At 43.1% G+C, this 24,755-nt stretch overlaps 2 protein-coding genes across 4 annotated transcripts in view; one reads left to right on the top strand and one right to left on the bottom strand.

Annotated features, from left to right (window-relative positions):
* Positions 1 to 24,755, top strand: part of LOC119891504 (scavenger receptor cysteine-rich type 1 protein M160-like) — a 1,270,577-nt gene that overhangs the window by 845,332 nt on the left and 400,490 nt on the right. The window lies entirely within an intron of this gene.
* On the bottom strand, positions 1,992 to 19,022 carry tti2 (TELO2 interacting protein 2). 3 transcript variants are annotated; one of them, XM_038703305.1, is made up of 11 exons: positions 18,860 to 19,022; positions 11,694 to 12,207; positions 11,407 to 11,606; positions 9,222 to 9,279; positions 8,910 to 9,038; positions 6,851 to 6,943; positions 6,511 to 6,704; positions 6,269 to 6,412; positions 3,821 to 3,980; positions 3,610 to 3,709; positions 1,992 to 2,447 (listed from the first exon to the last, which is right to left on the bottom strand). In XM_038703305.1, the coding sequence occupies exons 2-10, from the start codon at positions 12,204 to 12,206 to the stop codon at positions 3,623 to 3,625; spliced, it is 1,578 nt and encodes a 525-aa protein (XP_038559233.1). In that variant the 5' UTR covers position 12,207; positions 18,860 to 19,022; the 3' UTR covers positions 1,992 to 2,447; positions 3,610 to 3,622. The 3 variants fall into 3 exon arrangements, with proteins under 3 accessions (XP_038559233.1, XP_038559234.1, XP_038559235.1); XM_038703306.1 differs by having other exon boundaries at positions 1,992 to 2,406; XM_038703307.1 differs by having other exon boundaries at positions 1,992 to 2,291.

The raw sequence follows: 24,755 nt of genomic DNA, 5'->3' as shown, positions 1-24,755 counted from the left end.
ATTAGAGTTATTACGGTTATAACGACATACGAGCCACGTCTGCCGGCAGATATGACACGATGTGGCAGCCGGAGATTTACTGATGGAATAATGTGTTTTGGACTAAATATTTTTACTGGATTGGATCGTCTGGACCTTTGACAACGTAACGTTAACAAGACCATTTTTGTTGGATTATAATTGATCGGTGGATTAAGTTACTGTGAGGCTTCATAGATGAGTCACATCACTTTTGATTGTACTGGTTTGTCTGACAGAGGCGCTGATTGGACCCGCTGTGGTGATTGTATTTTGAAATGGTTTGCATTGGTCGAATCAGGAGGATTTTAGCTTTTTAAACGGTGACAGACTTAAGAACACATCTTTGTTTTTTAATGAAAATTTGAATAATTATGCAGGGCTCAACGTTAAACTTTGTTGCAACTGACCAGTGGGTTTGAAACTTTCAAGCTACTGTCCCTCCTTCCAAAAGTTATTTAATGGTGTTAATAAATCCCCCCCCCCCCCCAGGCGCTGTGTGCAGGACTGGAGGACGTCACAGCTGCAGTGTGTCGGCTGGAGGACAGGGGGCGCCGTCTGGCCGAGCAGCAGCTGCAGCTCCACCAGCTCGGTCAGTCTTTTTCTGTCCCGAATGGTTTTAGATATTTTCTTTATATAAACATTTATATAAACGAGGTTTGTTTGTGACTGACCAGAGGAGGAGCTGCAGGAGAGAGAGAAACAGCTGCTGCACAAGGAGGAGGAGCTACAACTACAGGAGGAGGTGCTGCAACTGAAAGAGGAGGGGCTTAAACAACAGGAGGAGGTGCTGCAACTGAAAGAGGAGGGGCTTAAACAACAGGAGGAGGTGCTGCAACTGAAAGAGGAGGGGCTACAAAACAAACGGGAGAAGCTTCGTGTGAAAGAGGTGAAGCATCACAAACTAATTAATCAATAATAAATAAATGTTCAGCTGCTTGTGCTTCATTTAACGTGTGTGTGTAGGAGGACAGCAGGGAGGGGGAGGAGTCTTTCTACCTGTCCACAGCTGGTCGGAGATCAGCCTTCAGTTCCGAGGTGAGACAGAAACGTCCACCTGATACAGGCTCGTTAGCAGTTTGTGATAAAGTGTTGCTATCGTAACGGATTATTATTGGTACCATTAAATGATTTCAGGTGTTTGCAGTAACTGTGTGTGTTTCAGGCGGAGAGGTGGAAGGTGGAGCTGCAGAGAGAAGAGCTGAGACAACAGGAGGAGCGGCTGAAGGTAAACACTTTTATTATTGTTGACAGGTAAACAAAAACCGGCCCAGGTGAACTTTATTTGCACATGTGCTGTTGATCCTCTGTTTCCTGTTTGTGTTGATAGATTTAGTAAAAACACAGGACTACAATATTTAATATAAGAACTTCTGCTTTCCTGTTTTTCACATTAAAATGCTTCCAGTACTTGGAAAGGACATTATCATCTTCCTGGTGGTCTTTTATTGTGAAACGGGGCAGGAAGTGTTGTTGTTGTTGTTAAAGTTGTGGCTACTGCTGCTGACAGTTTACTGAACGTGGCGTTTTAACATTTATCCCTTTAAACTCGAGAGTTGCTATTTAAAAGCTACCAGTACTTATTAGTTAATAATAACTATTGAATAGATACTAGTACTTAATTTTTTTTAGTATTACATATTTTAGCCATTGAAATCTACAGGCTCTGAAGTTCAGACATCATTTTATTAGTGTTATTTAGATGCTAGTACCTGCTGATTAGTAACAGGTGATATCTGACCTGCAGAGCCTGTAGATTTTAATGGCAAAACGTGCAAATAGTTACGAGTAAAGTACTAGTATGGAATCAAATGTACTAGTGAGTAAAATATAATTTACTTGTAGCTTTTAAATAGCGACTCATACGTTTTAAGGACTAGATGTTTAAACGGCTCCCCGTACATGTGGCCCTCCGGCGTTCAGCTAGTCAGTGTTTATTAGCAGCTAAGAAACAGAATTAATTCAGTCCAAAATACACAGATTCACATTAACAGCAAAAAGTTTAATGATTCACATTATGCTAATTTGTTCAGCAATACACAGATTTGATATAAAAACATAGTAAATCATGTTGTAACACTTAAAATCAAAGCGTGAAGCAGCGAAAGTAACGTCCGCTCTGCTCTGTGTTCGAGGCTCGTCTGCGCTGCAGTTTGTGGAGTCAGCAGGAGGATCTGGAGGCGAGACGACTGGAGGCCGAGGACAGTTTACTGGGTCTGAAACACCGACTGGACCAGCTGGACTCGCTGCTCACACACTGATGTGTGTTCAGACTGCTCACAGGGGAAACAGAGAGGAAACCAAAGAGAGCTCGGGTTTGTTTGCAGTGAGGAGACGCAGAGTTAAAGTCCTTTTAGGAGCCGTCCTGCAGCTTCACATGGAGTCGCCCTGATGAAGAACCTTCGTCAGACAAACCACAAACTCCCGATCTTGGAAACAGATTTGTTGAAACAGACATGGATGAAAAGTCCTTAAATAATCCTTTCAGTATGATTAATGCTGGTTTCAGTTTCCACACATGTTGAAATGACTCGACAGGAAGGTTTGAATCCCGCAGTAGGTTCTTCAGACAGCAGCTGAACCGGCTGCAGCGTATTCCTTCCTGTTAAAATGGCGTCCACAGAAAGAGCATCTTGTTGCCAGTGACAGGCTCAGACTGTTACGCCAGGTGTCCGACAGAATCCCTGCGAGGGACTCCAGGTGACCCCCTTTGTTTTTAAACAGGAAACTCTCGCTCTGAAGTCTGGTGAGAGGCGAGTTGTTGCCGGAGGACGCCGGTGGAAACTGCTAGCAAGATCTCACCAGATTTCAGAGCGAGACTTCAGTTTCCTGTTAAATGTGTCATCATGGTAAAGATCCGATGAGTGAGCAGCAGGTATAACGTGACGTCAGGTTTTAGTGAAATGTACTTTAAAGTGTCTGGCCTTAAATGGACAAAGCTCTGTAAAAGATAAGTTCCTGTTGTTCTGCGGGGATCCTCTCCATGATGCCGTCAGACCCCTGGTCTGTCGCTGGCAACAAGAAGCTCTTTCTGCGGACGCCATTTTAACAGGAAGGAATACGCTGCAGCCGGCTGAAGCATCTGCTGCACGAGTTCAAACCTTTCTGTACCTACGAGTCAACATGTTTGAACATCTACAATTCAAATCCATCTGCTGAGAACAGCTGATCAAAAGCTCCAGAGCAGCTATTAAATCAACCTTGTAGTGAGTTTGTTTTTTACAGCCGCTGTTTCTACGGCCAACAATCAATTTCTGCACCTTGAATTATGCAACATAATCACACAGCTGATCACAGGAAGCATTGATCACCCGCTGCTCTTTACCACACTGACCAAACTTCTGTGTACTAAATGACTGAAGATTTCTGAGGTCTGTGAACGCAACACTGAGCCGAACATTAAGCACTTAAAGACCTGAAGCTCGTGGTGCCTTTGTGGAAACATGTAAAACATATTGTTGCAGCTGCTTTGTTATATTTTACACCTGCTATTTCTCTTTGAATTAAAAGTTTTTAAAACTTGTTTTAGCGTCAAGTCGTCTTTTGTCTCTGCTTCTTAAAGCTAACATCTTTTCTCTCACACCTCCTCACCTGGTCTGTTGCGTCACCTCTCTGTCATCGTAGTTACTGTCGCTAGGCAACTGAGCACCTCAGGGCTGCAGCAGCTGCTGTCGACCTGCTGGAGGAGAGGCTGACAGACAGACAGGTGAGGGTGAATAAAGAGCTCTGCAGCCCACCTCACTTTATTCGAACGAGGCCGACTCTTCTCTGTTAAACATCAGTATATTTATATGAAACCCACCTGGAGGGCTCCCTGTGAGCAGCCGTCCAGCAGCTTGATGCACAGAGACGTTTCATTCATCAGCTTCTGTCTGACCGAATCACCGAGCTGAGAGTCCGAAGAGACGTCGACCAGCAACTTCAGCAGGCAACGCAGCAACACGTCGACACGGCACGCCATCCTGAGAGAGAGAGAGAGAGAGAGAGAGAGAGAGAGAGAGAGAGAGAGATGAGAACAGCAGCAGTTCCTCTGTTTGGCCTCTAGAGGGCAGAGTTGTCCCACCTGAGTGCTGTTTAAAGGAAACCGACCGAACCTGCAGACAGCAGCTCTTCATGATCACACTGAAAACACCATTAGAGAAAAACAGACCTCTGAGTGACTCTGCTGGCTGTGGTAGTTTTCAGGTTTATAGCTCAGGTTTCCTTCACTTGTTTTTTTACTTAGCCACCATTGTCTCTTCGATACTACGTTACGATTAGGTAGAGCGTAACATGACGTGAACCTTTTAGCTGGAGTTCACAGCAGGTTGTGATTAGCTGAGTCAGTAAAGAGGCTAACATGGTGTGAAACTGATTTATACCACAGCTTGGTTTCATTCCCTGTTTTTACACTTGCACACCTGTGAAGTAGTCACACTTTTTGATCTGTATTACACTTTCATATCATTATGACTCCAAATTGGTTGTGAAGTTTAAATAAAGCGTGGAGCTGTGACAGCGGTCACATGTTAGAAAGCTGAGCTTCAACAGAATTATTAATTAATATTTATGTTATATTTAATATTATGTTTGTGTTGAGGCTGTTCAGTTATCTGTGTTCAGGCAGAAGTGGTTAAAAGATAATTCTAAAGAAGCACAGAACACAAAGGACTCTCCAAAAGAAACAAGAAAAATGCAATCGCAATACTATAAAAAATTATTACAACATTAAATCAGTTTGTCATCATTTCTACACACACAATAGATGATTTCATAGATAAGTTATAGCCACAGACTGCAGGTCTTCAAGTATTCATATCCACAAACCTATTATATGTTGAACTTCTTTGCTAGAGGGTTTTCAGATCATAACCGATTTGATCTCTTTTTTTAAACCAAAGAAGAGAAACTGGATGAACTGGAGGCTGAGAAGAGGGAATCAGCAGGTTTATCCGACACGCTGGGAACGCTTCCTGCTCAGCTCGCTCTCATTGGCTGTTGCGGGTTTCTGATCTGAGGCTCCCTGATTTTCTAATCGTAGATGTTAAACTACGGCATCATTTGGGCCGATAATCTGTTCAGATCAGTCCAATCATCTTCCGTCCAGCTTCAGTTTCTGCTGTTTTGGAAACGTTTGTTTTTATTTTATTTTTGTTGCGGTTTGTGATGATTTAGTTTCTGTTTCTGGGCTGTGGGGAGTGTGTAAAGTTGGGTATCGTTTAAAAATTTATAATAACTGTACTAAAACCAGTTCCCTTAAAGTGACACCGATACCAACAGAGTACTTCATTCGGTACCTTGCATAAAACGCCACCTGCGTAATTGTATCACATGCTCCTCATCCTAATTAGTTCATCCTCACTGGTGGTATTAGCCTATAAGGGGAAAGACTGCAACTTGGGAGTTATTTTATATTTGAATGAGAGAAGTGAAATAGTTTAGTGACCCAATAAGTTGTGGGAAACAAATTAAAAGGAATTTCTTTTCCCATATGTGTCGAAAGTAAACAGAATTATTTTGTTAATTTTCAATCAATAAACTGAATTGAAAGATCTCAGCGAGCTTTTTCCTTTAGTGGTGAGCCGCAAACCTCCAAAAATACGACAGTCACAAGTATAAAATGAGTCGTTGTCTGTTTAAACAAGTCACTAAACTAATGACTCACAAACAGAGTAAAGAGAAGCTGCATGTCCAGCCGATCAAAACAACTACACCTGAAGCAGCTGCAGCCGGAGGCTCTGTGAGTAAAATCAGCTCATCGCTGCTGCGCCACAAAAGCATTAATCGATATGATAGAACGCAGCGATCGATAAAAATGTACAAAGACGTGTTAAATGATTCCAGGAGATTAAACAAACAGAATGCCGAGCTTGTGGTGATGAACGTGCAACAGCGACTAACACGTCTGAGACGCAGCCGAAGGGGAGAGGCTGTTAAAATCAGCGTGGACTGAGCGCGTTCAGACCCTTTTTATACAGTTTATAAGGGGAAAAAAAAGGCGTGCTCTTCTTTCTTTCCGTGTGTCGCTTGCGTGTTTGGCTGCAAACAAAACCAGACAAATAGTCATTTTTTGCTGCGATCTGGTTACAAAAAGTATCGATTGAAGTTCTTGTTTGACTGGAGACGTTTTGATTCTACTTGATCCCGGGCTGTTTCGGTTGATTCCATAAAGGTACCGAGTAGCGATACTCATCCCCTAGGTGTGTGTAGTGAGGGTCCTCAAATATAAAAGTACTACTGCGTGCGTGCGTGCGTGCGTGCGTGCGCTCACCGCGGCCAGGCTGCTCTGCTGGTTTTCTGCAGCACCTCCAGGATCTTCAGTCGACTCGTCTCTTCAGGCGGATCTGTGACCTCCAGGTATCCCAGCACCACTCGCTCCAGCCGCCGCAGGTGTCTGCACACCGCCACGCCCATCCTGACCCCAAACACAGAAACAAACGCACCCTGAAACTCTGCTGCCACACAACAAACTCCACCCGCCTGCCGCTGCGCCGGGAGTAAATATCGAACTACCTGTCTATGTACGGAGGCAGAGCGGCGGCGTAGACGCGCCGCAGCGCCACCTTGTTCTCCGCCTCCATGTGCGTCAGGACCAAACGCAGCACGTCGTCATGGCGACAGGTCTTCCTGCGGGGGGAGGACGGGGCCAGAGAGGAGGGGGGCTTCTCCAAAACCAACAGCAGGTCCAGCAGACAGGACAGGACCGGCTGCAGAGAGACAGGTTTAATCACCTGATCACAGAGTCACACCGCTGTGCTGACATCACTTCCTGTTTCCCGTCCTCCCCTTTATTTGAGTGTGAGAGATTTAAGCTTCACACAGCGTCTCTAAGACGCTCTGCAGAGTGTGTTACCTGTATGACAGCAGCCTCTGTGGTGTACAGGTGTTTGAACAACGCCTGGTAGAGAACTTCAGCTCTGTTGAACTGACGGAGATCTGCAGCCGGCTGAACACACAAACACCATCATCACCACAACATGTCGTTACACTGGTACTGATCTTGAACTTACATGCACTTCTTGTTATACATTTGAACATGTTATATTATGCGTTCTGGGCTGCAGCTGCGTCTCATTATGAGATCCTGTGTTTGCATAATGACAACGAAGCTGAATCCTGCAGAACCTACATGAGACGTTTAAAGTCGTTCACAGGCTCCTCCTGACCTGCAGCCAGAAGTTTTTAACAACCTCACTGACGCCAACCTTTTATTAACAGCCATATGGAGGATTTAAAGATTGATCCACGAGTCCTCGGCTCATAAACGGCGACTCCTCAAACTCAAGAAACCCCAAAGAGAAAGTTTTACATCATCTGGAGATGTTTTCCGTGTTCACACGTCTGATTTATTTTCAGTTTTACTTAAAATGATGGCGAATCGAAAATGTGCTCAATCGTTTTCAAAGTTGTGACGCTCCGCAACCGTCAGCGGGGGGAGCTAGCGAGCCGGCCGGCCAGTCAGCTCACAGAGGCCTCGACAGACACGCAGACCTGCAGCCAACACGGCAGAGAGTCCAGAGTAAAGACCCACAGCTGTAAGATTCAAGGCTTTAACTTAAATCAAAAGACATCTGGAGATGATGTACAGAAAAATGTGGTTTGTGAAACTAAAAAATAAACAGAAATAGTACTAAAGGGGACCGTCTTTGCTTTATTATTATTATCATAATATTAGACATTGTTAGTGTACAGTAGAGTTGTGGTCGCAGTATTTGCTTTTGATTTTTTTTTTTTAAATTTATGTGCAAATATATCTTGTTAAGTTCAAACCGACAGTTAACCTGATTCAGAGCTTTTTGTTTTGGATGATGAAGTCTGGCTGCAGGATTCTCAAAGTTAAAGTCAAGACTTTTTTTAATACCACCTAGGATGAAATTTAATGCCAACTTCACTGCTGTTTAATGGAATCTGTATGAATTTTAAGCCCGAGAAAATTGTTTACAAAGTTACATGAATTTAATAAAACCTTTTATTATAATACATTAATATTTAACACACTATAGCTTTTTAGGGAGTGTTTGTACTAAAGATAAAAATGAATCAAGGACGTCACTTTGTGGTGAAACATGAGGGTTCAGATTAGGGGTGTGAAGATACACTTAGCTCACATGCACAATTCACAATGTTGGGTTCACGAGAACAAGACAAGAAGATATTTTATCTATTTGATGAAATATTCAGTGCTGCATTCTGGAGACATTTCCTGCACAAGGTTATGGTAGAATTATCTTTATTTAAATAAAGTGATTCAGATGTTTTTAGCTTAAACGTTTTTGAACAATACACATTGGTTTCTTTTATCTTTAAATTGTATGTTTTCTTCTTGTGCAAATAAACCTCTCAGTATTTTCATTTGTTCTTTTAACATTTCTTGTTGCAAGTCATTTTTCAGAACATATTTAACAAATGCTTTAAAAGACACGTCCCCAGTGTCCACAGCGTAAATGACACCTATGAAATGAATCCAATATTTGTGCACTAAGAACTCTTAAGGGGTGAAATCAAAAATACAAACAAACTGTGTGGATGTAGTTGTTGCAGTTAGTTACACCCCAGGCGAACACGCCACAGTCCAGAGCGTAAAGCTGAACACTGACAGAAACAGGAACCTGTGCTGCTGTAGAACATCAGAGTCACACCAAACGGAGTGAATTATAAAGTCTCACACACACAAAGTATTCATCTGTGACGTTACAGCATTAATTTAATCCTACGAAAGGACAAGGAAAATATGTAAGACCTTGGTAAACGCAAGAACGCACCGTCTCAAACAGTCAGCAGCGTTCTGCGTGCTCGTGAAGTTGCAAGTTCATTCTGCCAAGAACGACTAACGAGAACGTTCTCCCAAGAACACAAGTCCGTTCTTTGCATTCTTGGTTTTGAGAATATAATTGCTGTGTGTGCGTTCTCACCGTGTGGAGCACGATGTGGTGCAGACAGCGAACTCCCAGCATGCAGTTCTCCGGTCTGTAGTGGTCGTTGAGGAGGAGGGACGGGGGGAGGAGGAGGTGCAGGTGAGGGGAGAGAGAGGGGCGAGTCACCTGCACAAAACATTCACACACAGAACACCTGAGCGGTGACGTCATCCTGGGATCAATGAATCTCTTCTTAATAATCAAAGTCAGACGTCCGCAGATGTTTCGCTTGTTAAGACTTAAACTGTTTTATAACTTTTAAAATCTTTGATGACGTCGTCGTCGCCGCTGAACAAAGGTCAAACTCACCTGCAGGAGAGTCCAAGCAAACACCAACTTCACTGCTTCACATCGCTGCCACGAGTCCCTGTAACACACACAGTCCACATTACACTGGCGGTCTGCCCCCCCCGTCGCCACCAGACCGTGGGGATCTTTGAATGGGATCAGAACCGGAGACAAGAGAGCGGCGGCGCCGTGACGGAAGCGTATGTTAGAAATCCCACATAAATATACGCCCACTAAATACCTCTGATGTTGCATTAAACCCCCCCTCCGGTTTATAAAAGTTGCTTTTCTGAACTTATTTTATCGTTTTGTTTAAAAAATGTTCACTGCATTAAAGGTCAAGAAAGCAAAGCATGCACTCAAAAAAAGTGATTCCCCTACAAAATACCCCCAATAATAAAACTGAAAGTTCCTGTATTTCTTCATATCGCAGCAAAGAAATAAAATTGTATTGTCTATTATATTTTTATAATATTGTGTAACAGAATGTGTGATTCATCTTGGCCACAGGTTTCACACACTTTCTATAATCAAACATCTGAAAGCAGAAATCCTCTCAGACGGGGACCCTGGTCTACTTTCGAGTCCTGTGGTCTGCGTACTGTTTGGATTCACTGTTTCTTAGATCTGTTGTCCTGAAGCTGGCTCGTCAATCATCTTCCAATAATGACCGTATTTCATTAATTAATTTTAAATTATGGATCTATGATATTTAAATATTTTATTCATGTCCAAACTAAAAAGGTCCAGCGTTGACAAAGTTCCGGTCAGAACTTCTATTCTGGGTTTTAACCACTAGATGGCGCTCAGTGACTGTACAGCGGCAGTGTTGGAAGAAGTACTCGGATCCAAAGTATCACTATCACGATGTAAAAGTACTTCATTGCATGACATCAAGAGATGACATCACAAAACAGCAAGAAATAGTAAATCATTCCATCAACAAGAAAAAAAAATAAAGAGAACACGTTTGATAAATAAATGACTTGATAAGGAGCAGTTCCTGTTTCAGACTGAACGCAGGTCAAACCCGTTTAACATCATACTAACAAAGATTTATATTATGTATAAATGTTTAATCGCATCGTCAGGCACAAAATTCAATAATGAATTCTAAAGTAGTGTGTTTTGCACTTTTAGGACTTTACAGCAGTTTGTCCATTCAGGCTCCTGTAGAAACATGTAAGAGGAGCCGCGGTGCATCTAGATAGAACAGAACAGTTCATTATGTGAGGTCTTTGTTAGAGCTGCACGATGTGGAGAAAAAGTCGCATTAAGATTCGACTTTAACTTTGTTCAAGTTTAGAAATACACATTTCAAAATGTCAGGAGTTTGTTCATTCCTTGATAATTAAGCGAGTTGACTCATGATCAGCATTTGTTGCATTAAACAATATTCAAGAATAACTTCAGTGAAACAGAACGAGGGCGGCGTGTTGCTCTGCAGAGGAGGCGGCTAGAAGCAGCAAATATCATCTGTCCACAGCCGGGAGGAGCAACTGCACACGATAATATAATATAATTATATATTAAATACTACATTCATTACAGGGTCATATAGTTTTTTACCACTAGTCGGATATTAAATCCAGCTGTTTCATTTCTGTGGGTTGGTTTTATTTATTTAATCCTTGTGCAGGAAGACGACTCTACGTTAATTTGTTAATGCTGAATATTAACTTGTCAATAATCATATTGTTCAACATTTAATGATTTGCTGTAGCACGTCAAACTTGTTTAATGTCGCGCCCTATCCAGGCTGTGATTGGTCGGTTGACGAAAAGTGAAACTGAGGAGCACGTCGGCTCTGTGAAGAGCTGAACATGTTGAACAACTGAAGGCGCCGACACGGCGTTAAAACGTTAGATGGTCAGCGAGCCAAACCCAAACCTTCCTGATCTTCTCCCAGTTTTCTTCTGTCTGACGGCTTCAGCTGCTGCCGCCGTCTCTCCGTCACAGAGCGACCGGCGTTTCTCTCGGTGCTCCGGTGACGAATCCGACTATGTTTTGAACGCTTCTCACTGTACGTCTGCTTTTCTGTTTTAGAGGTACGTGCGAGAGCCCGGTGTGGGCGGAGCTAATGAATCACACACTTTTTGTGGTCATGTAATCGCACATGACGACATCGTGATTAGATTAATCGTACTTTAACAAACAAAACGCAGCTATAGACGATATTTGAAGGTGGAGAAACATAAAAACGAACTTGGTCAGCTGAGGCCGCAGGACGTCCAGGACTCCTCCCAGAATCCCTCTGCTCGTCCCGCCCCCCTCCTCCCGCTCCGCGTCCTGGCTCCCGCCCCCCATCAGGAGGTGGGCGGAGTCCCTCCAGCGCCCAGCCTTCAGCAGCGCCTCCTGCAGGCTCTGTGCCGCCGCTCTGGAGGAGGAGCTGGTCCACGCCTGATCCTGAACGCACACACGGGGACAGAAAACGAGAGTTTAAAAACATCGTGACTCGACTCTGAAGAGGAGGTTACGGACTTCACTGATCACCTGGAAATGTGTGACAGCGAACACGCAGATGGGAGGAGCTACAGTCAGGAGCAAGCCGGTCTGACCTCCTCTGGCTCCGCCCCCTGACTCCCAGTTTCCCAGAGTTCCCAGCAGCGCTCTGAGGGCGGAGCATACCGGTCCAGCTCGGGCGGGTACGCTCTGATAGGCCGCAGCCGACGGGGAGCCGCAGTCGTCTTCGCAGAGCGGTAGAGCTGCGCAGCCAGTCACAGCACTGACCAGAGAGCCGTACGCCGCCCGAAGCCCCGCCCACCCGTCATCCTGACTGGCTGAGTTTGGGGAGAACAGCCAATGAGGATCTGCTGTTCGGAAGAGCTGTTCCACACGACCAATCAGGGAGCTCGTTTCAGAGTCTGTGGACGCACCAATCAGCTTGTCCTGCAGCCGAGACAGGAGCTCTGTGATTGGAGGAAGAGAGGGAGAGGGGAGGGGCTTCTCTGAGGAGGAGGAGCAGGGAGAGAGATGAAGGTCATGAAGTAATAATGAGAGCTCCATTCTGAAGAGGAGGAGGAGGAGGAGAGAAGGAAGAGGAGAACATGAGGAGGAGGAGGAGCAGAAAGAGAGAAGGAAGAGGAGAACATGAGGAGGAGGAGGAAGAGGAGGAGAGAAGAGGGAGGAGGAAATAAGGAGGAAGAGGAGGAGGAGAACATAAAGAGGAGGAGCAGAAAGAGAGAAGGAAGAGGAGAACATGAGGAGGAGAAGGAGCAGAAAGAGAGAAGGGAGAGGAGAACATGAGGAGGAGGAGAGAAGAGGGAGGAGGAGGAAGAGGAGGAGAGAAGAGGGAGGAGGACATAAGGAGGAAGAGGAGGAGGAGAACATGAGGAGGAGGAGGAGCAGAAAGAGAGAGGAGAACATGAGGAGGAGGAGGAGGAGCAGAAAGAGAGGGGAGAGGAGAACATGAGGAGGAGAACATGAGGAGGAGGAGGAAGAGGAGGAGAGAAGAGGGAGGAGGAAATAAGGAGGAAGAGGAGGAGGAGAACATAAGGAGGAGGAGCAGAAAGAGAGAAGGGAGAGGAGAACATGAGGAGGAGGAGGAAGAGGAGGAGAGAAGAGGGAGGAGAAGGAGCAGAAAGAGAGAAGGAAGAGGAGAACATGAGGAGGAAGAGGAGGAGGAGAACATGAGGAGGAGAACATGAGGAGGAGGAGGAGCAGAAAGAGAGAAGGAAGAGGAGAACATGAGGAGGAGGAGGAGCAGAAAGAGGGGAGAACATGAGGAGGAGGAGCAGAAAGAGAGGGGAGAGGAGAACATGAGGAGGAGAACATGAGGAGGAGGAGGAAGAGGAGGAGAGAAGAGGGAGGAGGAAATAAGGAGGAAGAGGAGGAGGAGAACATAAGGAGGAGGAGCAGAAAGAGAGAAGGAAGAGGAGAACATGAGGAGGAGAAGGAGCAGAAAGAGAGAAGGGAGAGGAGAACATGAGGAGGAGAACATGAGGAGTAGAACATGAGGAGGAGGAGGAGGAGCAGAAAGAGAGGAGAACATGAGGAGGAGGAGGAGCAGAAAGAGAGGAGAACATGAGGAGGAGAAGGAGCAGAAAGAGAGGGGAGAGGAGAACATGAGGAGGAGAACATGAGGAGGAGAAGGAGCAGAAAGAGAGAAGGAAGAGGAGAACATGAGGAGGAGGAGGAGCAGAAAGAGAGGAGAACATGAGGAGGAGGAGCAGAAAGAGAGGGGAGAGGAGAACATGAGGAGGAGAACATGAGGAGGAGGAGGAGCAGAAAGAGAGAAGGAAGAGGAGAACATGAGGAGGAGGAGAGAAGAGGGAGGAAGAGGAGGAGAGAAGAGGGAGGAGGACATAAGGAGGAAGAGGAGGAGGAGAACATGAGGAGGAGGAGGAGCAGAAAGAGAGAAGGGAGAGGAGAACATGAGGAGGAGGAGGAAGAGGAGGAGAGAAGAGGGAGGAGGAAATAAGGAGGAAGAGGAGGAGGAGAACATAAGGAGGAGGAGCAGAAAGAGAGAAGGAAGAGGAGGAGGAGAACATAAGGAGGAGGAGGAGCAGAAAGAGAGAAGGGAGAGGAGAACATGAGGAGGAGAACATGAGGAGTAGAACATGAGGAGGAGGAGGAGGAGCAGAAAGAGAGGAGAACATGAGGAGGAGGAGGAGCAGAAAGAGAGGAGAACATGAGGAGGAGGAGGAGCAGAAAGAGAGAAGGGAGAGGAGAACATGAGGAGGAGAACATGAGGAGGAGAAGGAGCAGAAAGAGAGAAGGAAGAGGAGAACATGAGGAGGAGGAGGAGCAGAAAGAGAGGAGAACATGAGGAGGAGGAGCAGAAAGAGAGGGGAGAGGAGAACATGAGGAGGAGAAGGAGCAGAAAGAGAGAAGGAAGAGGAGAACATGAGGAGGAGGAGAGAAGAGGGAGGAGGAGGAAGAGGAGGAGAGAAGAGGGAGGAGGAGGAAGAGGAGGAGAGAAGAGGGAGGAGGACATAAGGAGGAAGAGGAGGAGGAGAACATAAGGAGGAGGAGGAGCAGAAAGAGAGAAGGGAGAGGAGAACATGAGGAGAACATGAGGAGGAGAAGGAGCAGAAAGAGAGAAGGGAGAGGAGAACATGAGGAGTAGAACATGAGGAGTAGAACATGAGGAGGAGGAGGAGGAGCAGAAAGAGAGGAGAACATGAGGAGGAGGAGGAGCAGAAAGAGAGGAGAACATGAGGAGGAGGAGGAGCAGAAAGAGAGGGGAGAGGAGAACATGAGGAGGAGAACATGAGGAGGAGGAGGAAGAGGAGGAGAGAAGAGGGAGGAGGAAATAAGTTCACGTTTTTATAAGGAACAAAAAACAGAGACAGTAAGGAGGAAGAGGAGGAGGAGAACATAAGGAGGAGGAGCAGAAAGAGAGAAGGGAGAGGAGAACATGAGGAGGAGAACATGAGGAGGAGGAGGAGCAGAAAGAGAGAGGAGAACATGAGGAGGAGGAGGAGCAGAAAGAGAGAAGGGAGAGGAGAACATGAGGAGGAGAACATGAGGAGGAGGAGGAGCAGACAGAGAGAAGGGAGAGGAGAACATGAGGAGGAGAACATGAGGAGGAGGAGCAGAAAGAGAGAGGAGAACATGAGGAGGAGGAGGAGCAGAAAGAGAGAAGGGAGAGGAGAACATGAGGAGGAGAACATAAGGAGGAGGAGGAGCAGACAGAGAGAAGGGAGAGGAGAACATGAGGAGGAGAACATGAGGAGGAGGAGCAGAAAGAGAGAGGAGAACATGAGGAGGAGGAGGAGCAGAAAGAGAGAAGGGAGAGGAGAACATGAGGAGGAGAACATAAGGAGGAGGAGGAGCAGACAGAGAGAAGGGAGAGGAGAACATGAGGAGGAGGAGGAGCAGAAAGAGAGGAGAACATGAGGAGGAGGAGCAGAAAGAGAGGGGAGAGGAGAACATGAGGAGGAGAAGGAGCAGAAAGAGAGAAGGAAGAGGAGAACATGAGGAGGAGGAGGAGAGAAGAGGGAGGAGGAGGAAGAGGAGGAGAGAAGAGGGAGGAGGAGGAAGAGGAGGAGAGAAGAGGGAGGAGGACATAAGGAGGAAGAGGAGGAGGAGAACATAAGGAGGAGGAGGAGCAGAAAGAGAGAAGGGAGAGGAGAACATGAGGAGAACATGAGGAGGAGAAGGAGCAGAAAGAGAGAAGGGAGAGGAGAACATGAGGAGTAGAACATGAGGAGTAGAACATGAGGAGGAGGAGGAGGAGCAGAAAGAGAGGAGAACATGAGGAGGAGGAGGAGCAGAAAGAGAGGAGAACATGAGGAGGAGGAGGAGCAGAAAGAGAGGGGAGAGGAGAACATGAGGAGGAGAACATGAGGAGGAGGAGGAAGAGGAGGAGAGAAGAGGGAGGAGGAAAATAAGTTCACGTTTTTATAAGGAACAAAAAACAGAGACAGTAAGGAGGAAGAGGAGGAGGAGAACATAAGGAGGAGGAGCAGAAAGAGAGAAGGGAGAGGAGAACATGAGGAGGAGAACATGAGGAGGAGGAGGAGCAGAAAGAGAGAGGAGAACATGAGGAGGAGGAGGAGCAGAAAGAGAGAAGGGAGAGGAGAACATGAGGAGGAGAACATGAGGAGGAGGAGGAGCAGACAGAGAGAAGGGAGAGGAGAACATGAGGAGGAGAACATGAGGAGGAGGAGCAGAAAGAGAGAGGAGAACATGAGGAGGAGGAGGAGCAGAAAGAGAGAAGGGAGAGGAGAACATGAGGAGGAGAACATAAGGAGGAGGAGGAGCAGACAGAGAGAAGGGAGAGGAGAACATGAGGAGGAGAACATGAGGAGGAGGAGCAGAAAGAGAGAGGAGAACATGAGGAGGAGGAGGAGCAGAAAGAGAGAAGGGAGAGGAGAACATGAGGAGGAGAACATAAGGAGGAGGAAGAGCAGACAGAGAGAAGTGAGAGGAGAACATGAGGAGGAGAACATGAGGAGGAGGAGGAGGAAGAGAGAAGAGGGAGGAGGAAATAAGGAGGAAGAGGAGGAGGAGAACATAAGGAGGAGGAGCAGAAAGAGAGAAGGAAGAGGAGAACATGAGGAGGAGGAGGAGCAGAAAGAGAGAAGGAAGAGGAGAACATGAGGAGGAGAACATGAGGAGGAGAAGGAGCAGAAAGAGAGAAGGAAGAGGAGAATATGAGGAGGAGAAGGAGCAGAAAGAGAGAAGGAAGAGGAGAACATGAGGAGGAGAAGGAGCAGAAAGAGAGAAGGAAGAGGAGAACATGAGGAGGAGAAGGAGCAGAAAGAGAGAAGGAAGAGGAGAACATGAGGAGGAGGAGGAGCAGAAAGAGAGAAGGAAGAGGAGAATATGAGGAGGACATGAGGAGGAGAACAAATGTAAAGTTCAGACATGAACATTTTTCAGGGATCAGTAACGAGCTGCCACCTTCACGTCACTGTGGAAACACGTGGTCAGTTTTTTTATTACAAGAATTGTATAGTTACAGTTCACGTTTTTATAAGGAACAAAAAACAGAGACAGTAAAAAACTAAATAACAAAGAAACAAACAAAAAAATTATAAAACAAAAATAAAGTATACAGCCAGAGTGCCAAACAATAAATATCAGTTAAATTATTTATAAAGTTATATTAGATAAATGTTGTAAACATTTTGATGCTGATTTACTCTTCAGTCCAGAAATACAGACTATATCATTTTTAAGTCAAATTTAAAAACATTGAAAAGAGGTTTATTCTTCATAAATTTTGATTTATGAATGAAGAATTTTCTAAGCAAGATTAATAGATTGACTATGTATTGTACAGAGGAGTTTGAATCAGAGAAATAAAATAAAATGTCAAAATTGGATATTTTATATTTGAGCCAAAGTGTCCATTAATGAAGCCTTGTATATCATTCCACAGAGAGGAGCTGTGTGAACAGCTATAGAATAAATGGTCCAACGTTTCTGTTTCCAGAGAGCAGAAGGAGCATTTTTCATCTACAGTAGGGATAAATTTCGAGATAATCTCGTTACAGGGGTAACAGTGGTGAAGAATTTTAAATGATATTCTTTAACTTTGTTGTTATTAAAAAATTTTGTGGGTTACTCCATGCTCTATTCCAATTAATATTTTCATACCGGGGGGTCCATTTGTGCCTGCATGCAGGGATAGATTTTGCACATAAAAGGTTCTTAATTACTTTGTTGTTGACTTTTCTGTCTAGAAAAGACCATTTATTAAAACACTGCTGGACAAAAATACATTCATTTGATCCAGATCTTTCTCACCTCTAAGTAAGGTTATGATCCCATTGGGAATAGCTCTGGTTACAACGTCAAATTCTTTTCTTGGAGGATGGAAGTTAAATTTATGAGTAAAGTCTTCATATGTTAAAATTTGATTTGAGTTATTTAACAGTTGGGCTACCAGTACAATGTCATGTTTAAACCAGTTTTGTATAAAGAGAGTCTTGTTTCTATGTCTGATGTTCCTGTTGTTCCAGATAAAATATTTGTGAGGGGAGAAATTGTGTTTGTATAAAAGTGACCAGCAAGTTAGAGCCTGTTTATGGAAGTTTGACAGTTTGACTGGCAGTCTGTTGATGGAGTATGGGCACTGAAGCAAGAATGTGCTTTTACCAAGTTTTTCAAAAATAAAGTTTGGAACAATGTTCCACAAACTGTTTGGATTTTTCAAAAATCTTTTAAACCAGTAAATTTTTAATATTTCATTGAAAAGCGAGAAGTCAATTACCGATAAACCCCCTTCCTCAATTTTATTGGTCAAGATGTTTTTCCTGATTTTATGGGGCTTCTTCCTCCATATAAAATTATATAACAGTTTGTCTTGATTGGCACATTGTGATTTAGTTATTTCTATAGATGTAAATAAATATGCTGCTCGTGAGAGACCTTCTGCTTTAGAAAGAAGAACCCTGCCATATGTAGATATATCTCTTGTAAGCCAAGAATCAAACTTTTTATTAATAGAGTTGTACAGTGAAGACAGATTACTCTCTGTCATTAACTTATGATTATGACTGATTTTCACTCCAAGATAGGTTACTAAATTCTTCATATTTATCCCACAAATTTGACCCGAGTGCTTATTTTTAAGAGAAAACAGCTCACATTTTGATAAATTTAGATTCAATCCTGAGCTTTCAGAGAATTTATTCACAACCTTTAGTGCAATTCCTATTTGGGATTCATTTTTTAGAAACAGGGTTGTGTCGTCAGCCAGCTGTGATATTTTTATTTCTCTTTCGTTTAATGTAATTCCTTTGATTGAACTCTTGTGAATTAGGACACAAAGGATTTGGGCTACAATCAAAAATAAAAGGGGCGATGTGGGGCAGCCTTGGCGGATCCCTTTCTTTATGTAAAATCTAGGTGAGGTTCCATTCGCCAATTTAGGTCAGAAGCTTCATGTGTTTATTGTGTATGATGCTGATGACGCAGAGCAGCTGCTCATCACGTGATCCTACTGAGGAACATACTCATCTGAAAATGTCTGTTTTGGTGACTGGACTACAAACATGGAGCAGCTGTAAAACCTCTGACATCATTTCAACACATATATTAACTAGGAAATGAAAAAGCTTTAAGTTTATTTGCACAATAAGGAAACAGGAGAAACAAAAATAACTGTTATATTTTTATATTGATGAATATTGTCACCTGCCTGCTGAACGTTTAGTTTCTCTTTATATATATATTGTTTTCATAAAGACTGAATCATGTCTCACCTGCGCAGCTCGTTTAGCTCGCGCTCTGCCTCACAGGTACTGACGCCGGGCTCGAGCTCGGGGTCAGGTGTGACCCGCCGGCTCGCGAGCAGCAGCTCTTCCTTCTACACGTGCAGAAAACGCAGCTTTTCAAACATTTCAAACACGCAGGCTGAACGCTCCGGAAGCTTTACAGGGAGGGACCGTGTGCTCCGACAAATCCCTCCGACCGGGGACACGTTCCCGCAATAAGAGGTTCCTACCTTCGAAATGCGACTTCGCGGCGGTGGACAGTAACTTAGTACATTTACGAGGTACTTGAGTATTTTCTTTTCGTTTTGTACTTTTACCTTCACTAAACACTAAACTACATTTATCTGACAGCTTCAGCTACTTACAAAGATTTTTTACACACAAAATATGAAGAGTTTATAAAATATGAAGTTTTACTATAAATTATAATATATTTATATATATTATATATATATATAACATTTTTTTCACACATAAAGATAAATGCTTTTTATTTTGATTAGGTTTAACCCTTTATAGGACACTCGTTGAAATTATTTATATTATTTATAGGCAACAAGACCTTTTTCATTCATTTTCCTTTTTATTTGCATGCTGCAAATCAAGGACAATGAAGTTACGGTATTTATATATATATATATATATATATATATATATATATACAGTCTGTAGTAATTCTATCCAAAAAGGGTATATATAAAAAACACAATAAGAATCACATATAAACTTAAAAGAATATTTATTTAGGGACATTTCATTTCATACACACATGCAGATCAGCACGCGCACGCTCGCCATTCGCACAGTTAATGTGTGTTTTCTCCGGTGCAGTTATTTAGGAACATATTTGTTATTTTTGGGAACAGTCCACTTTATGCACCTGCTTCCTGGTACTTGATGAAGCAGTTGCGCTCAGCATTGAGGTATACAGTAGGTGGACCTTGCAGATTCTGCAGACCACATTTTATCTCAAGATGTTCCCCTTCCTGCTGCAGTACCTGCAGGTCTGGCGGTTGGCGTAGACGGGGTCGCGGGACATGGACATTACGTACTGCACAGAAGCCTCAGGGGTTTGGCTGCAGTGTCCCCGGACAGGATTAGAGAGGTCAACGGGGCTGCCTGGAGATGCTATTCGGGTGCGAGACATGAGTGGCGTCAGGTTGCTGGACACCTTTGTGGGCAACCAAAACTTCATCGACGGAGTGCTCGAGGGTCTGTGGCTCAGTCCTGAAGGCAGGAACCGGGAGGCTGAACAGGGGCCGGATCTTGAAAAATCTGTCGATGGCGCGAGGGATCTGCGTGTTGTCGTTGAAGTGGACAAGCCTCATCATCAGTCTGAACCTCTTGGGTCACGTGAGGTTTGCGACCTGAGTGGGTGTCCATTGCCCAGTAGTCATCAACAGAGGGCAGCTCTAAAATCCACATGTAGATCAGGAAAGCCACAAAGCTCATGATCTTTATTTATTTTAGTTTTGATATATATATATATAAATTTTAAACACACACACAAGCTTACTGTTTTGTTAATTTATTTTATTTTTAATACATTTTCATTTTTTTCACACACACACACGCTTACTGTTTTATTTATTTATTTAATTAGAATTTTTAATATATTTTATATATATGTATATAATTATATATATATTTTTTTTAATATATATATTTTTAAACACAAACAGACATCCACTTTGATTACTTTACGCTTTAATTACTTCTTTAATGAAATGTATGAGGATGATTGTTCTTATGTTGTGTGTATGATGCGTTGGCAATATTGTTATTACACATTCATGCCAATAAAGCTAATTTGAATTGAATTGAATTGTTAGCCTGGGGTTTATGTTAGCTCAGAGTTAAGGTTAGACTTTATTTGGTAACACAAAACAACTCAAATGTAAATTGTGTAATGTAAAGTGGACCTTGAGTTGTGATTATCTTGTCAAAGCAACGCTTCCTAAAGACTGCAGGAGACAAAACAAAGCAGCAAAGCTAGACGGCAGTTTGCAGAATTTGTTTTTGTGAAGATAAAAAAAATGTAACTGTGGAATTCTTCTTGTATCCGAAGAAAAGCACAATTATCTCACCAAAGGTGAGATTAAAAATAAAACAACACGATGAGGTCACCACTTCAGAGGCTTGAATACATCTCAGGGTTCAGAGACGACCTGTTCAGACATGCTGGACAGATCAGAGCATCGGCCTGAAGTCAAAGAGAGACACCACACACTGTGGTGGAGGTGGGATATTAGCAGCAGATTAAAAGCCAATACTCACATTTAAAAACTGATTTGTTTACCTTAAATCGGCGTCAGAGAGTCAGAGTTAAAGACTGAACTGCTTCCTACACGTTCACATCAGAGCTGCAACACAAAGCTTTGATGGCTGCTCACACACAGATTAGCCGTGTGTTTATTCATATTTCAAAGCAGGAGGAAATGTTTTGAAGCAGTTTGTGTGTGGGGGCTGAACCTGCTGTGATCTGCTGTCAGAGGATGTGATTAACACTCACTTATAGTAACCACACGTTCAAACAATAATTATTTAATCAGATTAAAGTCATTTTCCTTTTTTAACCTCTGTCTATTATTGGTTTTTGGGCCTGATGCTTCAGCTAGCTGCTGTTAGCATCAAAACATGTGCTATCTGCTAGCTAAAGCTTCTCTTTTTGTAAATGAAAATGTTCTTGTGTTCCTGTGAACAGCGTACAGGTGGACTCCCAGGTGAGGAGGGAAGTCTCTGTGTGAACAGGATTATAAAACACACAGACTGAGAGCCTTTATCAGGTCAAATCGCCTCAACACTGCTGGTGTGGAAATTCAAGATGACATTGTCTTAACTTAATGATGACAGTAATAAAAAGTAATGATGATTACAAATGTGACAATAGCTTCATAGCACTGGGCTGTTAGTCGAGGATTTAGATTAACACAGGGTTTAGGTTAGTTTAGAGTTAAGGTTAGCCTGGCTTTAAGGTCAGCTCAGGGTTTTAGGTTAGCTAGGTTTTAGATTAGCTCAGGGTTTAGGGTTAGCCTGACGTTTAGGTTAGTTCAGGATTTAGGTTATTCTGGGTTTTAGGTTAGCTTGGGTTTAGGTAACCCCAGAGTTAAGGTTAGCCTGAGTTTTAGGTTAGCTTAGAGTTTTAACTTTAGATTGACCCAGGGTTTAGTTTCAGTTAAGGTTAGCTGAAGGTTTAGGTTAGCTCAGTAAGGTTAGGTCATGGTTTTGTTAGCTTTGGGTAAGCACAATGTTTGTGTGAAAAGACCTTTTAACTTTTCAACCAGAGGGCTGTTTCATAAAACCAATATATTGCCTATTAACTGAATTGCAGTACCGCATAAGTTACCATGGCGATTTATTCTGTGCTGCCAGCCTGCTCCAGACCAGGCTAACAGCCAGGCTTAGTTAATCCTGGTGCCTTCTCCGTTCAGTCAGCGGTCACGCCGATCAGAATCCAAAGTGTTTATTTAAATTATTCCATGTTCTTATGTATGTGTTTTGCATATTTTTCATTAGCCCGCATTGCAATAGCAGTTTGTGGTTATTAGGTTTCATAATTGGAGAAGAAGACGCTTGCACAATACTTTATACACAGCAAGCACAGCGAGTAGGTTTATGTGGAATGAAAGCACATAACATGTAAAGAAAAAAGAAAAAGAAAAGACAAGTAACACGGGCACAGCAATAAAACTGCAAAATAAAGTGTGGCAGCCAATAAATGTGAGCACCAGACATTATATGTACACACACTATATAGGATACATAGGCCTTTATAATTTTCATTAGGTTTCATAATTGTAAACTCCCAAATTAATGTCCCACTTCAGTAAGGAGGCTATATTGTGCCCTGTTTATTCATGAAACAACAGGGAGAGGACAACTTAAGGATTTTTGACCTTTTTTTCTCTCCCTGGGATCATTTGCTGCAGCTTGGGAGAGAAAACAATGATTAATACACTGTGTTACAGTCATGCTCACAGTGTGCTTTACAGTGATCCTCTCTCTTTCTAGTTTCTGGATTTCCAAGTCAGTTTCCTCAGTGCTTCTTTTTATATCCATATCTAAGTCCAAGTCCTGCCGGGGTTTTGTTGATATTTTATTTTGTGAATTTTTTCATATGTGTGCAGTTCAGACATCTGACAGTTTGTAAAACATCAATTAGCACAGCAGGAACTGTTCACCTGTGGATGTCCTTCAGGTAATACCTACTAAAGACTGCTGTCAGACTGTAGGACTACATACTATTATACATACTGACTAAACAAGTACACCACTTTCACACAAAATTGACACAGTACTATTTTACTATTTTGAATTTTCACCTGCCAGCTGAATTTTGTGTTTCCTTTTATATAAAGAAAGACATTTCCACCATAAATTGGTGCAGAATATTTCTCCGGAAGTCAGAAAATTTAATGCTCAAAAACATCTGGGGGGGCGGGGCAGACTCACCACTCAGCATTGAATATTACTTCAAAATAGTGTTAAATTATTTTTCTTTTCTTGTTATGAACACAGAATTGTGCATCATCACATCTCGTGAGTCAAGTGTATCGTCACACCCCTAATCTGAGCCCTGATGTCCTCACCACTTTTCAACACAAAGTTACATTGTGTGTGTATATATACATATATATATATATGTATACACAATACTATGAGAAATTTTTTATACTTTCGTTGTGAATTGCTGCTTATAAAGGAAATTGAATTGAATACATAGTATGTTAGTGGTTGTAATTAATACATTTGCTGAGTGACATAACGTTATCATTCATGGTAACATCTTAATTATGACAGTTTCTGTTAGGAGCAGTGATACTTTTAGCTACTTACTCATTCAGTCGGTCCTCTATTGTCTGCCACGCTTTTTCTCACTGTTTTAATATTGCGGCCGTGTTTCTTTCTTTTATTGTTATGTGCATTTTTTCACCGTAAACCTTTTTTACACACAGTGAGTAACAGTGAATAAAGTACGCTGCACACGTCTTTTCCATTTCAGCATCACTGAATCTGTGATCGACCTTGTGGTCTCTTGAAGAAAGCTGTTTTATCTGAATTACTTACACTTGGTTGCCTGGTTTGGCCTTTGCGAAACTTATAAAGCCAGGATGCACTGACCACACTGGGTCAAGCCCAGCTTTATCTCTTATCCTGGTTTCTAAATTCTGCTTTTGTGAAACAGGCCTCAGCACACTGAGTCACTCTGTTGTAGAAAACATGAATTAAAAGTTTCTTCTTCTCCTGCTGAAGAACAGACGTCAGCTCATTTACTGAAAGCTCCCATGATTCATCCTGTGTGAAGTAACAAGCTTATCAGAGCTAATGCTAATAATGTCAGTGTGTGTGTGGTTTCTGTTAAATGAATGTTTATGAAAGAAAAACTGGGTCTTTTCATCCACTTCCTGTTTACCTTTCCATCTGACGGAGCTTCTGACCGCCCTGTCGTCATTTTCTCTGACGAAGAAACGAGTCGTCACAGGAAATTAAAGAGCAGATAAGAAGCATGTGAACACACACACACACATAAAGACACACACGAGCTGATTTCTGTCCCGATGCTTCTGTCAGTCTGACACTCCTCAGTTTAACATGTGAACTCTGAGGACAGATGCAAACACATGCACAGGTAAACAGGTGTTGTCCAGGTTACAGCAGGTTTTAATGGTGACACAGGTCAGACACAGGAACAGCTTCACATCTCAACACCAAAACATAAGATTAATGACGAGTGAAGGAACACATGTTCATTAAAATGAACTCATGTTTACATGGATATCTCCTTAATGAATGCCCCCCCCCCTCCAAAATAATATTGTCTAAACTGCTCACTTTCTTGTACTCAGTCTCGGACATTGATTTTATTTCAATACCAGCAGTCAAG

This window comes from Micropterus salmoides, unplaced genomic scaffold (assembly GCF_014851395.1).
Source record: "Micropterus salmoides isolate LMB-PRFRI ecotype aquatic unplaced genomic scaffold, ASM1485139v1 Ms_hic_scaffold_7, whole genome shotgun sequence".
NCBI classification, from domain to species: Eukaryota; Metazoa; Chordata; class Actinopteri; order Centrarchiformes; family Centrarchidae; genus Micropterus; species Micropterus salmoides.
This window is presented reverse-complemented; position numbering and strand designations above follow the sequence as displayed.